At 35.9% G+C, this 19210-nt stretch overlaps 1 protein-coding gene across 6 annotated transcripts in view; it reads right to left on the reverse strand.

The window, feature by feature from the left end:
- Positions 1-19210, reverse strand: part of STXBP5 (syntaxin binding protein 5) — a 165864-nt gene that overhangs the window by 126505 nt on the left and 20149 nt on the right. For all 6 annotated transcript variants that reach the window (XM_059941041.1, XM_059941039.1, XM_059941044.1 and 3 more), the window contains exons 3-4: positions 12204-12285; positions 8995-9095 (exon numbers count right to left, since the gene is read on the reverse strand). In XM_059941041.1, the coding sequence (XP_059797024.1) occupies positions 8995-9095; positions 12204-12285 (183 nt within the window). The remainder of the gene's footprint in view (positions 1-8994; positions 9096-12203; positions 12286-19210) is intronic.

Genomic DNA, 19210 nt, shown 5'->3' on the forward strand with positions numbered 1-19210 from the left:
GAAATACACTACTGGGCATATACCCTGAGAAAACCATAGTTCAAAAAGAGTCATGTACCAAAATGTTCATTGCAGCTCTATTTACAATAGCCAGGACATGGAAGCAACCTAAGTGTCCATCATCGGATGAATGGATAAAGAAGATGTGGCACATATATACAATGGAATATTACTCAGCCATAAAAAGAAATGAAATTGAGTTATTTGTAGTGAGGTGGATGGACCTAGAGTCTGTCATACAGAGTGAAGTAAGTCAGAAAGAGAAAAACAAATACAGTATGCTAACACATATATATGGAATCTAAGGAAAAAAAAAAAAAAAAAAGACCATGAAGAACCTAGTGGCAAGACGGGAATAAAGACACAGACCTACTAGAGAATGGACTTGAGGATATGGGGAGGGGGAAGGGTAAGCTGGGACGAAGTGAGAGAGTGGCATGGACATATATACACTACCAAATGTAAAATAGATAGCTAGTGGGAAGCAGCCGCATAGCACAGGGAGATCAGCTCGGTGCTTTGTGACCACCTAGAGGGGCGGGATGGGGAGGGTGGGAGATGCAAGAGGGAAGAGATATGGGAACATATGTATATGTATAACTGATTCACTTTGTTATAAAGCAGAAACTAACACACCATTGTAAAGCAATTATACTTCAATAAAGATGTTTAAAAAAAAAAAGAGGGAGAAATATAGTGAAATAAAATTATGGTGATTAAAAAGAAGAGTCACAGATCTTGCAAGATCTTTTAGGGAATGCTAAATATTTAAGTTTCAACTTCACTTTGAAGGCAGTGAAAAGTACAGTGGGCATTGGTTGTTTATCTACCTACCATGCACTCTTCAGTCCACTTCTTCCTAATATTAGTTAGATGTTCATTAGAGTGCCCATATCTTACCCAAGTTACCCATATATTGATACTTTGGGAGACACTTAAACCAAACTGAATTCCAGATAAGCCAAACCAAGCAGGGCAATTCCATGTACTTGCTGCCATTTTAAGTCAGATAATCCAAGTCTAAAACCAATTAGATACATTCCCTCTGTGAAGGTCAACTGATTTGGGATCTCAATTACATCTGCAAAATCCCTCCACAGCAGTACCTTGATTAGAATTGAATACTTAGGAGAAGATATGTGGTTACCAGGGGGTAGGAATCTTGGGGACCATCTTAGGATTCTGCCTCTAATAGTCTTCCCTTTACCCTCCAAAGATTCAATCCCTCCATTCACCCATCTCAATATTCCCGAAGTCTCAACCAATCACAACATTAATTCAAGTCCCAAATCTGAAAATATCAGCTCAAAAATTCCAAATCTCATCATCTAAATTTGTTGCAGATGAGGGTCCTGAGTGTTACCATTCAGTATAGATAGATCTTGGGCAAAATTCCACTCCATCCGTGGACCTATGAAACTGAAGAGAGATTATCTGCCCCCAACACTCCAAGCATTCAATGGTTGGACAGGCGTAGGATAACAATTGTAGTAATTCCTGTTCAAAATGAAAAAAAGTGGAAGGTAAAAAGGACTCCATAACAGTTTTGAAATCCAGGTGGGCAAATGTTGGATTTGTCTTAATTAGCTTCAAGGCCTGGAATAAGCCTCTGTGGCTCTCATTTCTGCCCTCCTAATCATCCTTTTTCATGAAAGACAGCAACTGTTTACAGCTGAGTACTTTTATGGGCCTGATTCCGGATGCAGCCTCCTTTCACATTGTACTCTGTTTCTTTAAGTCCCAGCTGGCAATGTTTCTGCTGTACAACTTTCTCAAGAAACTTGTGGGTCTTGAACACATTTCACTGGGTCTTCTGCATTAGCAAAAGTCACACCCACAAATCTTTTGGAGATAACACCTTCTCTATCTAGCCTGCTGCTGACAGGCCTGAGGGATGATACTCAAACTTCCTACAGGCTATTTGGTTGAGAAGATCTGTAGGGCATTCTCAATCTCTTAAAAGAGCCCTTTATGTGATTAAATACTTTGACCTTTTGGTCTATAGGAGATTTTTAGTGAAAAGTTGTTCAGCCACGCCCTCATGTTTTTCCCTATGCCACACTTTCAGAAGCAATCTCCCTTTTGCCATATAGATCAGGGTAAGAATTTCCCAAATCATCAAGTCCTGGTTCATTTAACGATTCTTCCATCAATTTATTTCTCTCCTCTTGCATTTTACTATAAAGCAGCAAGAAAAAGTCAGATCACACCTCCAAGCCTTTCCTTGGAAATCTCCTCAGCTAAATATACAAGTTAACACTTACACATTGTGTGAGAGACACTTCTTTCAATCTTCCTTGCCACTATATAACAAGGAACTGCCTCCAATTTCCAAAATCATGTTCCTCTCTTCCTTCTGAGCTCTCTCTGGCAGCAGTCGCCAAGTCCAGAGTCCTGCAAACAGCCTGTCAAAACAATTTAGGCTTCTCTATCATGTTTCCTCTACTCACTGCCCAATTCCAAAGTGATTTCTACATCTTTAGGTATTTGTTACTGGTATCTCCTTCCATATCTTTTTATACCTGAGTACATTATAAAGCCCTTGTGCAACTAGGCCAGTCTCTTTGACTGTCTCTAATTCCCTTGTCAGGATTTCTTAGTTATTAATTTACTCTAGGAAGTTATCCAACATTTCCTGACTTTCACAGTCTCAAGGTCATCAAATCAAAACATTTTTTTTTTCTAAACCCTGAGAATGTTTGTTTCCTTTCTAAATTTTGTCTCAGTATGTGGTTCTCTACACTTAAAATTCCCAAGGTGACTCATCATTTCCATATCAACAAGCAACTCTTCTTGTGGATTAGAATTAGTCTGGAGTAGTAGACCCCTCTGCCTGCCTTCCTAACAAGCCTGGATATCATTCCATTCCTTTGTTCCAGTCCTGAATTTCCTCTCACCAAATTGTTCTCATTTCTAATGCTTGTATACTTTTCATTAACCTGCTTTCAAAGAAAAATATTTTGCCATTACCACAAAAACTGTAATTCCAGGTGTAGAATCTGTTCCAAGATTATGATTTTTTTCTTGTTAAATACGTTAATTTAAAATCTTTGGAAGACCTGTGTAGACTTTTTTTTTTTTTAACATCTTTATTGGAGTATAATTGCTTTACAATGGTGTGTTAGTTTCTGCTTTATAACAAAGTGAATCAGTTATACATATACATATGTTCCCATATCTTTTCCCTCTTGCGTCTCCCTCCCTCCCACACTCCCTATCCCACCCCTCTAGGTGGTCACAGAGCACCGAGCTGATCTCCCTGTGCTATGCGGTTGCTTCCCACTAGCTATCTATTTTACGTTTGGTAGTGTATATATGTCCATGCCACTCTCTCACTTTGTCACATCTTACCCTTCCCCCTCCCTATATCCTCAAGTCCATTCACTAGTAAGTTTGTGTCTTTATTCCCGTCTTGCCCCTAGGTTCTTCATGAACTTTTTTTTTTTTCCTTAGATTCCATATATATGTGTTAGCATACTGTATTTGTTTTTCTCTTTCTGACTTACTTCACTCTGTATGACAGACTCTAGGTCCATCCACCTCACTACAAATAACTCAATTTCGTTTCTTTTTATGGCTGAGTAATATTCCATTGTATATATGTGCCACATCTTCTTTATCCATTCATACGATGATGGACACTTAGGTTGCTTCCATGTCCTGACTATTGTAAATAGAGCTGCAATGAATATTGTGGTGCATGACTCTTTTTGAATTATGGTTTTCTCAGGGTATATGCCCAGTAGTGGGATTGCTGGGTCATATGGTAGTTCTATTTTTAGTTTTTTAAGGAATCTCCATACTGTGTGGACTTTTTGAGGGTCGATATCTAGCTAAATTCTCTTTTACAGCTATGCCCTGTTCTTGTGCAGACTAAGCAAATTGTAAGCCTCATAAATATGCAAAACACAGTATTTAGGTAGTATCATAATAAGAATATAATGGGACAAATTAGTTTTTGTTTCTACATTACTTTATTTATGCTACTAAGAAAATCTGATGCTACAGCAGCAGTCAGTTCCTGAAGTACCTTATAGGCACCAGCTCTCCCAACTGCTGCGTTGTTATCTGAATGGATTACTCCTTTTTTCAGTTTTTTTTTTTTCCCTCTTTAGAGGACTTTGGACATTGATGCTCCATTGATAATTGTTAAGATGAAATTTTGATTATTAATGGATTATTAATCCATATAATACTGTATTTTCCTAACCATTAGTTTAGAATGCATGCATGCTTATTTTATTCCCTAAAACAATAGATGTATCTATCATCAAATGAAAAAGCTTAAATCAGAGTAAATAAACTGGAAATCAGAGTGTTAGAATAAAAGAAAACATACCTTTAAAAGAAATGTATTGGTTTCAATATACAGACTCAGCAATTCAGGTGTCTAATATATTTATGGAGAAAAGATTCTATCCTCTGAAATTTCACTTAGGGAATAGTAAGTCCTAAACATGAAAGCCCAGATATATAGTTTATTCTTATTTAAAAACTGTTATGCAAAAATTTAACATGGATAAGAATATTGGTCATGCTAATTCAAGGTGATGAAGAAAGACTAGCTGACAGTTGTAGCTGCTTATAAACCCACAACTTCCTCCAATTAAACTTCCTTTAAAGGGAAAAAAAAACCCATAGAAGCTAAATGGAACATATTTTGATAAGGCAACTGCCAGATAGAATTTTACTTGTCAAATGCACAGTTTCTACCAAAACCAACACACAAAGCAGTGAAGTAACATCTAAATTCATGTAGTTAAACCAAGACTTGAGACTCCAATTTCTATATTTTTTTCTTAAAAACCATAAAAGTGAAATTCTGTCAAAATATCCACATTACATGGTTGCATAACAGTGTGAACACTACTGAACTGTGCACTTAAAAATGGTTAAGAGGGTAAACTTTATGTTATGTATATCATAGCACAATTTTTTTAAAACCAGAAAAAATCTACATTATGAAAAAATACAGTTTAAATCATTACAATTTCTATTTATGTGAATTTCTACTAAAATAAGAGAATTTAACTAGTTATTAAAATAAGACAATATTAAAATTAAAACTTTGAATTATTTAACAGTTGTTCAGAATGTAATAAAACTGGTTTATAAAATTTTCATATTTCTCCTCCCTTTCCTAGTTTTGGAAATAAAAATGCAAATAGCATAAAAATGAAATAGAGTAACTTAACTATTAAGTTAGCCCAAATCCATTGTGGAATGAGGGGAAAACTAACTAGGCTATTGCTTATTGTACTTCAATGTCAACAATAAAAATAAGCCGTGTGGTAGTTATTACAAGTATTCATAAATATTCTAGCTCTTTTTCTTCTTGGTTAGATGAGTAAAACTAGGTATGGCCATGTGACTTGCTCTGGGCCAAGAAATGAGAGTGGAAGAGATAGTATCACTTTCAGGCAGAAGCTTCAAGAGCCGAAACATGCTTCACCATATTCTTTTTCTCTCCACTACAGTGACTGGTAATATTGTAAAGACTGGCTGTTCCTCAGCCAGGATTCTGGAATAAAACTGATAATGAAAAGGAAGAGGGTTCCAGCAAATCCACAAAGAACATATAGCATAAGTAAAAATAAACTGTTGCTCTTTTAAGTCTTTCAGATTTTCAGTATTTTGTTACCATAGCATAACACCAGACTATACTGATACAGATATAAAAACTGAATGCAAGGCAGTTGTGTAAAGAAAAGAATGGATTTCTACAAATGAGAGAGATGGAAGGATGGGCAGGAAGTGACAGGCTTCTATCCCTCCCCTGCCTGGGGCAGCTGCTCCAACAGAAGGCTTCCATCAGAGTATTGATTACAGGGCATTACGAAAAGTCATGAATGACAGAGAGTTCAGGGTGAGGGGCAGAATAAGCCTTGCCACCATAGGCAGGTTGCTAGAGCTGGCGGAAAGCCTCTACTATGCCTTCCCCTCCCAACTTGTAACCAGGTGCTGAGGAAAAGTAGGCTCCTCCCAAATGCCACCTCTCTCCTTCTTGCCATTTGAGGAAATCTGAACTTTAGTCTTGAGAGAATATAACAAGGTTCACGCATGAGGCATCAGGCCCATTTCTTAGCACGCAAGTACAAAAGCTGCCATACAAGTTTGCAGCCATCCTAGAGGATTTCATCCAAAGATATTCAAGGACCAAGTTACTCATGCTACAGTTTCTTGTTTCTTGTTGTCCTAATAAAGGCCGAGGAGAAGCTCAACTTTGAACAGAATCAACTAGCTTCTGCTGGTGAGGTGGGTAAAGAGTATTATAGAACTCAAAACTGGGAACTCCATCAGTTCATTTCATTTGTAACTTTTAGGGTCACCTCATACAATTGTACAGGCTGTGCCCTGCATAACAGCACCCAACCAAGGAGGGGAGTGATGGACTCTGAAGCTGCATCCACCAAGAAGGGCTACTTTTTTGTATTTCACACAAAGGTGCCTTCTGTTTGTCAAGATATGTGCCTACAGGTACCTTAGAGACTAGCTTACTGTTCCTTATCCACATTAATCAGAATTTCTTGGAGACCATCCTTAGGGGTGCTATAGAGGAGACTTACTATGTACCAGACAATCATGGGACTCTGGCCACTCTGGAACTCCTTGAGGTTTGATCCTTCCTGAAGATTACCATGATAACCTGCAGTGTATGTTTGTGAACTTGGACCACATATTGCCACATTCCTGTGTCTCAATGAGGAATATGGGCATGCCACTGGAGAATGAGTTATCAGAAATATTCTTCTAGGGCTTCCCTGGTGGCGCAGCGGTTGGGAATCCGCCTGCCAATGCAGGGGACATGGGTTCGAGCCCTGGTCTGGGAAGATCCCACATGCCGCGGAGCGGCTAGGCCCGTGAGCCACAACTACTGAGCCTGCGCGTCTGGAGCCTGTGCTCCGCAACAAGAGAGGCCGCGATAATGAGAGGCCCGCGCACCGCGATGAAGAGTGGCCCCCGCTCGCCGCAACTGGAGAAAGCCCTCGCACAGAAACGAAGACCCAACACAGCCATAAATAGATAAATACATAAATAAATTTTTAAAAAAATGTAAAACAGGTAACACAACATTGTCAATCAACTATACTCCAATAAAAATTTAAAAAAAAAAAAAAGAAATATTCTTCTACTAGAATTCTACATCCTGGAAGAAACTCTTCAGTGGATGGTGGTTTAAGAGAACTTCTACAGCACTACACCGATCAAATGACACCACTTTGATGTGCTAGAGCACAGGTTTTCTTAACTTTGACACTATTGATATTTTGGACCAGATAATTCTTTGTTATGGGATGGGAGGCCGTCTTGCGATTTGTAACATATTTGACAGTAGCCCTGGTTTTATCTACTAGATGCCATTAGCACTGCTCGCCCACCCCCAACTCCCAACTGTATAAAAAAATGTCTCCAGACATTGTCAAATGCCCTCTGGCGGGTAAAAATGCACCAGGTTGACAACAACTCTGCTAGATCTACACTTCTATTTCCAGTATGAGACTGACGGCAAGAAGATATGTACTGGAACTAAGATGCCCACCACTATTTCCACCAGCCCTATGGCATTCAAGGCTGATGGAGGGCTCCCCTTGAGATCCCACTGGCAAACAGACAAAGAAACTCTGCCCAGCAAGTTGAGATAGCCCTACTCCCATCAGGCAGAAAAGAATGAACCTTGACTTTTTGCTTGCTTTTCCTCCCCTACCTCATCCCTCCCTCCTTCCATTAACCCCTCCTTCTACTTCTCCTAGAAGTAGAACCATGATTCCAAGCCACTTAGATGATTTATCTTGCCAGACAAGATGTAGCCCAATAGCAAACTTTGCTACTGACCCCCTGTCAGCTCTGGCCTGGCATACAATGTAGACATGCCCTGGCATTGGCTAGAAAAGTCTGGATTGCTATATTCCCAGCAGCCTCTTCAGCTTGCCTACTTTGGAAAGCCACTGTGGGCAGAAGCCCAGGCTCACAAACAGACTGATCAGTTTATACAACCTGAATGGATTGATATTTATCAAAACAGGGACATGGCCTGATCCTTGGACATGGATTGGGCAGTCTAATGCCTGCCTTCCCACAGCATGGCCTGACACTAACTCCACTGCATTTAGATACTAGCTAGACCCAGATTTCTTAACCTTAACACACAAACACACACCAAAAATATATCTCATAAGCAATGGGGGAGGGGGGACTATATTCCTTACTCATAGTTCATGCCAAAATAAGTTCCACATGAATCAAAGTTTAAGCATAAAAATGCAGCTATAAGAGCACTATAAAAAAATATGGGAGAACGTTTAATAAAATTGGAGTGAAAACGGCCTTTCCAATCAAAGCACAAAACTCAGGTCATGTGAGAGATTTCTTTGACCAAGTCGTTCCACGTCTACAAATTTATCTTACAGATATACTTGTGTAAGTGGACAAAGAAATATATGTAACATCACAGAGCATAATGAACAGCAGACTGAAAATGATATGTGTCCATTTATATCAAATCCAGTCCTGGATATATCAAATGTCCAGTCAATTGATGAAGACTGACTGAATAAAATACGGCACTTCGAGACAATGAAATATCATGCAGTTATGAAAATGACTAAAGAAGATTTAAATATACCAATATGAAACGACCTATCAGATATATTGCTAAGTGAACACAAGTTACAGAAAGAATATGTAATGCCTTCTCTTTTATGCAAATAAAATAGCTATACGGAGAGATTTTTGCTTATGTATACAGACTGTAAGTATTTCTAGAAGGACACAAAAGAAATTTATGTGGGTACCTCTGGAGAGGAAGATGGGTCTGGAAAGGAAGGAAACTTGCTTTTTATTGTATATGCTTTGAAGTTTTTGAATTAGTTTTTAGATTGTGCATAAAATCCATCACAAAAAAATGAAATTAAAGAATAAAATTCAAAGGAAAATTTCAAAAAAGAATAGCAAATAACATATATATATATATAAAATAACTGAGAAAATTCTTACCTTTCTCTGCAAAATTTAAGTGAATGTAGTATTGCAGGTCTCTTTTGACGTAAATTCCATAAATGTAAGGTGTCATCAGCCAAGGCACTCACAAGAGCTCCCTTAAAAATAAAGTGTAATATATTTTATATAGAATACATTTACAAACATTAATGCTACTAAAGAGCTACCAAAAAAATCTTCCCAAACTTCAAAACTCTCTGCCAATAGATTTAGTTCTGAGAAACATTTGCCTCACCCAAATTCTAAACAGCAGATGTAAAAGAGTGTATTATGTGTATACGTATATATAAAAATTGTTTCAACTTCAACAATTTAAAGTATAATTTAATACCTTATAAACTAAAAGTGTACTAGGATCTAGTTGGATATAGTTATAGTTGATAACTAGCTATGTAAAATTAGAAGTCAGACTATAAGTTACTTGGTCCCTAGAGTTCATCCTTCCTTGACTATATGATATGAAGTAACCTTCCCATTTTATTTGGCTTAAGACAAATCCTTATGAATGTACTCTGCTTGTATCATAATTCTACTACTAGAATGATATGGAAAACAAAAATAGCATTCAGCACTGTATAATTTCAATGGCCAAAGGGCTGAAAAATCTGACTAATTTAGAAAGTTAAAACAGCTGATACTATTAAATACTATTAAGTCTGGAGAAGAAAACCTTTGGCAGTATGTGAGAATCATGCAAGGGGCTCAGTCTCACCCCAGACCTGACAAATCAGAAATTTCAGATCAAGGACCATTGCAGGTGTATTTTTAAAAATCTCCAGAGGTGATTCTGATGTGTGAATAGGATTAAGAATCTATAGGCTAAGGCTGATTTATTAAGACATATGAATGTTTTTCCTCAAAAGAGGAAGATACTCCTCATCTACACTGAGAGAATAAGACAAAAGATGCAACACGAAGAACTTTAATTTCAAAAAAGATTTGCAATTCCAGTCCTTTACGTTATTACGAGAAATCTTAAAATTTCCCACTTTTAAAATAGGAGAGTTTCTCATTTATCTAAGAGAACTAAAATAGCTCTGAAGACAAGATTTACATTAAATGATCTCTCCAAGTCCTTTCCAATTTGAAATTCTATGAGGGCTACTCTACTGTGTAACTCCTATTGCTACAACATGACTATTGGAAAACAGAAATACAGGAAGCCCACATACTCTTCCTTTCACTAGAAAGCATCCTCTTATCTCTATCACTTTGAAGCAGAGAAACTAAAAGGATTCAGGATATAAAAGATTTGTACTTTTCATTCTTACTTCCACCAGTTTCAGACCAGGTCATCTTCTTTCTCAAGATGTTTGCCCCATCTTTGTATTTCAAGGAAGAAGAGAAGATGTGGAGCCAAAATGGCAATCACAGCTGACCGCCTATGGTGGCTCACTTACCTACATGTGGTTTTCCAAAACTGAAAGCAAATAGCTACTCCCAATTGTCAGATTCCCATAGCCATCACCATGTAAATATTCATATTCTGCTAAGCATTTTTTAAAACTGTCATTTTTAAGTACTTAAGAATGTAACATTTAAGCATGTAAAATAACAGTCATATCAAAGAACTTTATGATAAATTCTATAGAAAAGCAGCTTGTGTTATGAATAATGAGAGCATCAACTAGTTAAGATTTCTAAAATTTAGGCGTATAAGTAATCTGTTTGACATGTGTTATTTACATTGGCTCATACTGCTTAAAAAAAAAAATCTCAACACAAGTATAAAGATGGAGAATAGGATAGTGGTTGCCAGGGATTAGGGACTGAGAGCAGGAGGGGGTGCAATTAATTATAAAGGGGTAGCCTGAGGGCATTCCTTCATGGTGATGGGACTGATCTGTAATCTTGTTCCCGCTGGTCATTACACGAAATGTATGTAGGGAATAAAAGTGCATGAAATGATACACACACACACACACACACACAATGAGTGCATGTAGAAACTGGTGGTGAAATGTAAATAAGGTCTGTAGTCTAGTTAAGAGTATTGTATTGATGTCTTTCTCCTGGTTTAATATTTTACTATTGTTACATAAAATGTTACTATTGGGGGAAATGAGGGAAGGGTATATAGGACCTCTCTATTCTTAAGCTAACTGCCAGTCTAATTATTTCATAATAAATTTTTTTTTTAAAAAAAGGAAAAATAATCTCACATATGGATTCAACAACTTTCTACACTGTGATATTTTTATGTGTGTAGTTTAACATTTTACAATGCCTATTATTCAGCCCTACACAGAATACTGAAGTTTTTAAACACTTCCTCTGACCCTGAAAAACCTACATGATTGCATATCATTTGGATCATAGTTTTACTAAAATTTTTTATATTACCCTCTTTAACTCTTTACATCAATACTGCCTCTCTTAAATCCTCTGATATGAAGAAAAGATTTATCAAAATCCGAAAGTATCGAGTATTTTTTTTTCTCTCATATACATCTAGAAATTTATTCCATGAAACTCAAGGACTTAGGGGCAAAAAGAATGCCCACAAACTATCCTCACATTTAAGTATAGCAGAATCTTTTCTAGAGTAATTTTTCTTCTAGCTTTTCTAGCTTCTAGCTTTTCCTTCTAGCTTTTTTCCTTCTAGCTTCTCCTGCCTGTCACTACTTGCAGTAAACATCTACTGTCAGAGCTGCTCATACTTTTTTAAAACCTGCAAACACATTGTTTACTCTGCTAATAAAATGATGTATCTCTAGCTCCTTCCAAACTTTACACTCTATCAGAAAGAAAGGCATCAATTACTTCAACCAATAAGTGACACAACAAGAACTTTGGACAATAACCAGTTTCTAATGGATTTTGGTTTCCTGGATGTATTTCAAAACAACCCACTGGAGAAATACAATTTGTTATTTACAATAAGGTCAATCTTTGAAAAAACTTTAATGTAGACTTTTATATGTTACATAACTTTCAATATTCTTGAAATAAAATTTAAATGCAGCACACTGTACCAAAAAGATCTACCTTATGCCATTCTATTTTCAGCACTGTTTTGAGAAACATCTTACATTATTTATGTAACTGTCTGTGATGATGCCTTAAAGTGAATTACTATTAGCTCTGACCTACAAGAAATTCATTTTTGCTCAAATATTTAAATATAATTGCATGCAAGAATTCTGAAAGATGGGATATGGCCCTATTTCATACATAAGCAGGTGAGATTAAAGCAATTCACTAACCTCATTAATCAGGAACTGGAGCTGGATTACTGCAGCTCCCCTGTCATGTTGGCAATAACATTCTACTCCTGGGCGACCAAAGCTGTCATTAATTTCATTAAGGAGTTTATGGTTATGTGTGAGCTTTTTTATAGCAATTGATAAGTTATATAATAGACTCAAATATTTCAATGACCTGATACAGGCTATTTACTAAGGTTGAGATTTAGAGTTAGGTGATTACACAGCAATCTAATCAGCTAGTTCCTGTTGATAATCAGAATTTTCAGAGATTTCAGGTCTAACAGAAATAAGACAACTGTCCCTTCTAGAAAAAAACAATTAAAAACAGCAATATACAGAACCAAGCTACATATTTTACTCTGGCCCAAGTCTTTTTCTTTCCCTTAAAGTAAAAAGAAGAGAAAGGGGAGTTGATCTGTAGTACTTCCAATTTTGCTGAAGTCAAGAAACAAACCTGAAAAGTAAACAAATGTCATTTTAGAATACTGCTTTTAGGTACAATCTTCTTACTGGCATCTTTCATTCCTGTAGTGTCATTTTTAAATAGTGTAAGCTAAAAATATAATGAAGAACCACATAACTATGTTTGTAATTGTGGCAGGTTATATCACGAATGAATGTATCTATCTCTTACAATACGCTTGAACACAGATTAATATGTAAATATCCATTAATCTGCATATAACAGGAAACGCACAGCATTTTCTGTGTTAAGCATTATAGTAAACTTGTCATATATATTAATTCATTTAATCCTCACAACCATGAAGAATATGTAATTTTCCCCATATAAACAGATAAGAAACTGAAGCACAGAGAAATTAACTTGTCCCAAGTCATACAACTAGAAAGTATAGCAGAAATTGAATTTGAATAAGCATTCTAGCTCCAGAGTCTATACTCTTAATTGGTAAGTTATGCTGAGTAAAAAAACAAAAACAAAAAACCCCAAACACTTACAGAACTTACTACATGCCAGGTATTGTTATACGCTTTTTACCTTCATAAACTTGAGATAAGTTAGCCATTTTAACACACTGCTACACTAATATTTTCATTAGTTAATATTAATTGAAAATAAAAAGTTAAATCTAAAAATAAAATTTGATGGGATTTAATAAAATTATAGCCCTCTTTATACAAAGTCACATTCAAATGAATAGACTATTTCTATATTCTATTAGTACATGCCCTATGGTTCTTCTTAATTAAAAATAATTGTACCAAAAGGTTAAATTCCTATTTTCTATATATGTATTTTTCCCTTTGATTTCTAGAAGTCTTTCTAGGTGATATTTATTTTCAATGGCTTTTATTTTATTACTAGCAATTAACTCTTCTATTATTTTATAAACTAGTAGACTAATTGAACATGTTTAGCCTATAGTACCCTACTCTTTAAATACTTCAAAGTTTTTATTACTATTAATAATATCAGTAGTAGGATTTTTGCTACATCAATTGCCCAAATGCAAGTACATGAAGCTAAATTTGAAATTGCTACTATTGACACTTGGTAGTGCCACGTCACACCCTGATAGGCCAAAGATAGGTCTACATTTCTGTTCATCCATTTCTTTTGTCAGATGACAGCAGAGACCTTCACCTTTTAGCCAGTATTTCTAATTTCTAAGCAAGTCTAAGAAATTACTAATTTCTAAGTAAGCCTAAGAAATTACTAATTTCTAAGTAATTCTAATCTTTCCAGTTAAAATTCTTTCTGGCACCAATTAGCATATTCTATATTCCCACCTTATATAAATGGAGTAAAATTTCTCTTATCTGACCAGATCAGGATTAACTAAGTTAATTAAAAATATAAGCTACTGTAGAGGATTAAAAATTCTACTTACCTATTTTTTCATAAAACATATACAATTCTGCTAATCTTGTGATATTCACCAAAGATTATTTTCTTTAAGTGTGGATCTATTATTTAGGGTTCAGAATTGTTTTTCTCAAATAAAACATAGCTGTAACTACCCGGGTATAAGATTTGCAGTTTAATTTTTTAAATGGCATTTTAAAGATACTGGAAATGCAAACTAAGTGCAACATTCGCACAGAGTCTTATTATTTCTTTTCCAGTCATCTACTGCTTTCTCATCCATATAGCATCAGAAAGATTAACCTTCATGAAGTCTTTCCAAAGTATCTATTTTGGATTTTTATATTTTTAAAAACACTATTTGCATTCACATTTCATCATTATTGTTATATATTATTAAAGTGAATTACTTGATTATAATACCAAATATAAAAGGCACAAACAGATTTGTGAATACACAAAACAGATTCATGGTAAGTAAAGAATATGCAAACACCTTTACTAATTTGGGCCTCCTGGAAAATAGCCTACTGGTCTTAAAACTTCAGTATGCTGTGAGCATCTATCAATATTTATTCACAGAGAATGAAAAGTGTCTGTAGGGACCTCCCTGGTGACACAGTGGTTAAGACTCTGAGCTCCCAATGCAGGGAGCCCGGGTTCGATCCCTGGTCAGGGAACTAGATCCCATATGCATGCTGCAACTAAGGAGCCCGCCTGCCTCAACTAAGACCCGGTGCAACCAAATAAGTAAATAAAATATGAAAAACTAAATAGATTAAAAAGAAAAAGTGTCTGTAAATCCAGGAAGTCAGTTACATGGAGATCAAGAAAGGTTTTACTCTTACTCTGTGTGTGACACTATTCTAGACAAAACTGTGCTTTTTATGACATTAGTATTTATAGTCATTTTACTTCTAGCTAAGATGATAAATATATTTTCTTAAAAATAAGAACCACTTACTGAGTATCTACTAAGTTTTAGCCACCGTGTCTTAAATACTCACAGTAACTTTAGAAGTTTGTTATCCCAGGAGTTCCCTGGTGGCCTAGGGGTTAGGATTCTGGGCTTTCTCTGCTGGGGCCTGGATTCAATCCCTGGTCGGGGAACTGAGATCTCACAAGCCGCGTTGCACGGACAAAAATAAATAAATAAATAAAAGTTTGTTAGCCATATTTCACAGATGATAATTCTGAGGCTCAGAGAAGTGCTTTTTTTTTTTTTTTCAAGGTGACTACTTACTTATTTCCCTTTTCCTTTGGAAAGGGTAGTACTTTGCTGCAGCCGACCCTGAAGGGTCCTAACACTAAAAAAGCCCTATGGGGAAAAATTTTATAACAAATTACTTCATAATAACAGAAAGTTTAAAATTAAATTTTAGGTAATGGATATTGCTTATATATAATCAAGAGATATTAGTGTGGAAAGAACAGAAGTTTCAGAGCAAGTAGTTCTCAATCCCGGTGGTATCAGAATTCTGGCTCTACTGCAGATTTACTAAACCCAAATTGCCGGAGAAGAAGCTTGAGTGGGTGTTTTGTTGTTGTTGCTGTGTCCATTGTTATCGTTTAGGTGCCACAGGAACATCTGAGGCACAGCGAGAATTAAGACACCTACTTTCAAGACAATGCCAGCTCCATAATTAGTTGCTGGGATCTGCGAAGAATTACTACACTTCTCAAATTTCTCTATAAAATGCTATCTAGTCTAGCTTGAAGAATGGTGGTGAGAATTAAAACTGTAGACTAACCAGATGGTGGCTATTATCATTATTTAACACAATGTATTCACTACTTTAACAAGAATTAAAGTTATCGTACAATGAACAAATGGTAATGTAAGAATGTCAACTCAATATATTAGATCACAAAAGACCATGTCATAGATGCAAATATTCATATCCTTTCCTACCTATAATGATTATTGCATATACGGTTCTCCTAATATTTGGCATTACTAAGTATTAACAGTTTTATTAAAAAATGGTCACTCACTATAACAAAGGTCTTCTCGGAAAATTCACATTTATTGTGGCTATGTTCAAAACTACACGAGAAAACAAAGCATCTGAAATTAAGATGAAGAAAAACCAAAAGGAAAGATTACATATAAACAATCTGCAAAGATATTTTTTATATGTAGAAATATTCACTTATTAATCTGACATCTGCCCTTTTATATACACATGAATCCACTGTAAGGCAAATCCAAATTATAGGCTACACTGAGTATTTCTTGGTGTCAATTTATCTTACTTTCTAATTCTGAACTCCAATGTATTCTTTTAAAAATGTTGCAATCTTCCTATCTTAGATACCTTTAGTCTCAATTTTTCTACTGCTCACCTATCAAGAGCTTTGATATCTACCTAACCCTACCAGTCATCTTTGTTTCTGGAGTAAGCCAGCAATTTATCTGACCCATGACACAGGCCAGATACTTCCTGCACAGCTACACTCATGGTTTTTGTCCAGATAAGCACCATCAGAACTCCTGAAGAGGAGCTGCAGAAGGCAAGGCTGTTTGGTTGGGAGCAGAGTCATTGAATACAGACATGATCTTTGAGTTTGGACATGATCCTCAGGGTGAGCAGACATTCAGTCCTGTCTAAAACAACTGTAAGACATTTGGTCCACACCAAAAGGTTCTTGATATTGGGTCCTGTCCAAAACCATTTTGCATAGACCAAATATGCTCATGGACATTTTGGATAGGACTAAATTTAAAGAAACTTTTGGCATGGACCAAATGTCTTATGAGTGTTTTAGACAGGACCAAATGTCTTGCATTTCTTAATAAAACTGTTAATACTTAGTAATGCCAAGCAATAGGGGAAAAAGAAATATTTAAGGAAAAAAATAACATAATAAACCTACCAGTTAATGAAGAATAATCAGGAAGACATATGTAATGACAGATAAGCAGAAACAAAGACTAGATCCAGTAAAATCTTTTATTTTATAATACTGTACCACAAATTAAAAATCAAAATAAGCATTCATCCAATTGTCTAAATGGTTATTATATATATGTATATATTTGGTTGGAAAGGGAGAGAGAAAAGAGGAATTTGGAGGCTTTTAAGTACATCATCATCATCGTACTAGTTAAGATTTGTTGAACTTAATGTGTCAAGCACTGTACATGTATTACCTCACAAGGAGTACCCTCTATTATAAGCTCTGTTTTTATAAATTAGGAAACTATGTACAACGAGGTTAAATAGATTAGCCAAAGCCATACAGCTAGTCAGTAAGGATGCTGGGGTTTGAACCCAAACAGTCTAACACCAGAACATACACAGATAGGCAGACACACACACAAATCAAACCTCACTGCTCAAACAGCCAATTTTCACATGTAAATGTCACTTCCTGACTTATTTTAAGTCATTTTAAAACTGGAGAATTAACAATGAGGAAATACTTAAAATCAGTATCACTAAAGTCAGACTTGTCTAAATAAAACTAGACCAAATGTAACTTTTAGTAGAAAGTAAACACCATAAAACCAATTAGGCATAAACAATAAACCAATCAAAAATTTTTTTCTAGGTTCATTTTTCATGTTTGTTCATGGTAATAAACACCTATTTTAATAATGAAGCACTATGGACAAGCAGAATAAGCAAAAAGCTGGAGTTCTGTATCTCAAAATTTCAACTAGAATCAGAATAGTCTCCTTACAAATATCATCATGTGTAAAATGATGAGCCAACGAACATTTTAGAGACTATAGCCATGTGAGAGGAACAGTTCCTAGTAAAGTTAAATAAGATACTAAAATGAGTAAACAACCCTGTCTTCAAAAAACAGAATCCAAACACTGTATTAGTAGAGTAAAGGATAAAAACCACATGATCATACCAATAGAAAAAGCCTTTGACAAAATCCAATGCCCTTTCATGATAAAGCACTCAAGGAGAAAGGAACTTCCTCAACTTGACAAAGGCCATATATGGAAAACCCACAGTTAACATCATTATACTAATGCTGAAAGACTGGATGCTTTTGTGCTCAGCTCAGGAAAAAGACAGGATGTCCACTTCTACCATTTCTACTCAACCTTATACAGGACGTTCTAGCCAGGGAAAACAGGCAAGAAAAAGAAATACAAAGCATCCATGTTGGAAAGGAAGAAATAAAGTAAAACTATCACTACACGATCTCGTAGATGGAAAATTCAAAATCTTAAAATTTAGAATAAACTAAAAAATTCAAAAAAAAACTATTAGAATGAATAAATGAGATCAGCAAGGTTGCACAACATAAGATCAATATACAAAAATCAACTGTACTTCTACACACTGGTAATAAACAATCTGAAGTGGAATTAAGAAAATAATTCCAGGGCTTCCCTGGTGGTGCAGTGGTTAAGAATCCGCCTGCCAATGCAGGGGACATGGGTTCGAGCCCTGGTCCAGGAAGATCCCACATGCCGCGGAGCAACTAAGCCCGTGTGCCACAACTACTGGGCCTGTGCTCTAGAGCCCGCGAGCCACAACTACTGAAGCCCGCGCACCTAGAGCCCGTGCTCTACCACGAGAGAAGCCACCACAATGAGAAGCCCGCACACCGCAGCGAAGAGTAGCCCCGGCTCACAGCAACTAGAGAAAGCTCATGTGCAGCAACCAAGACCCAACACAGCGAAAAATAAATAAATAAATTTATAAAAAAAAAAAAAAAAAAGAAAATAATTCCATTTATAAGAATGTCACAAAGAATAAAATACTTCGGAATAAATTTATCCAAAGAAGTGCAAGACTTGTGCACTGAAAACTACAAAACATTGTTGAAACAAGATCTAAGTAAATGGAAAGACATCCCATACTCATGAAACAGAAGACATAATAATTGTGAAGATGGCAATATTCAAACTGACCTACAAAATTAACACAATATCAGAATCCCAGCTGTTTGCAGAAACTGACAAGCTGATCCTAAAATTCACATGGAAATGCAAGGAACCCAGAACAGCAAAATAATCTTGACAAAGAACAAAGTTGGAAGACTCACAATTCCAATTTCAAAACTTACTACAATGTTATAGTAATCAAGACAGTGTGGTATTAGCATAAGGGTAGATATATAGATCAGTGGAATGATCTAAGAGTCCAGAAACAAATATTTATGATCAATTGACTTTGACAAGGATGTCAAGACACTTTAATGGAGA

Source organism: Balaenoptera ricei, chromosome 12, assembly GCF_028023285.1.
Source record: "Balaenoptera ricei isolate mBalRic1 chromosome 12, mBalRic1.hap2, whole genome shotgun sequence".
NCBI classification, from domain to species: Eukaryota; Metazoa; Chordata; class Mammalia; order Artiodactyla; family Balaenopteridae; genus Balaenoptera; species Balaenoptera ricei.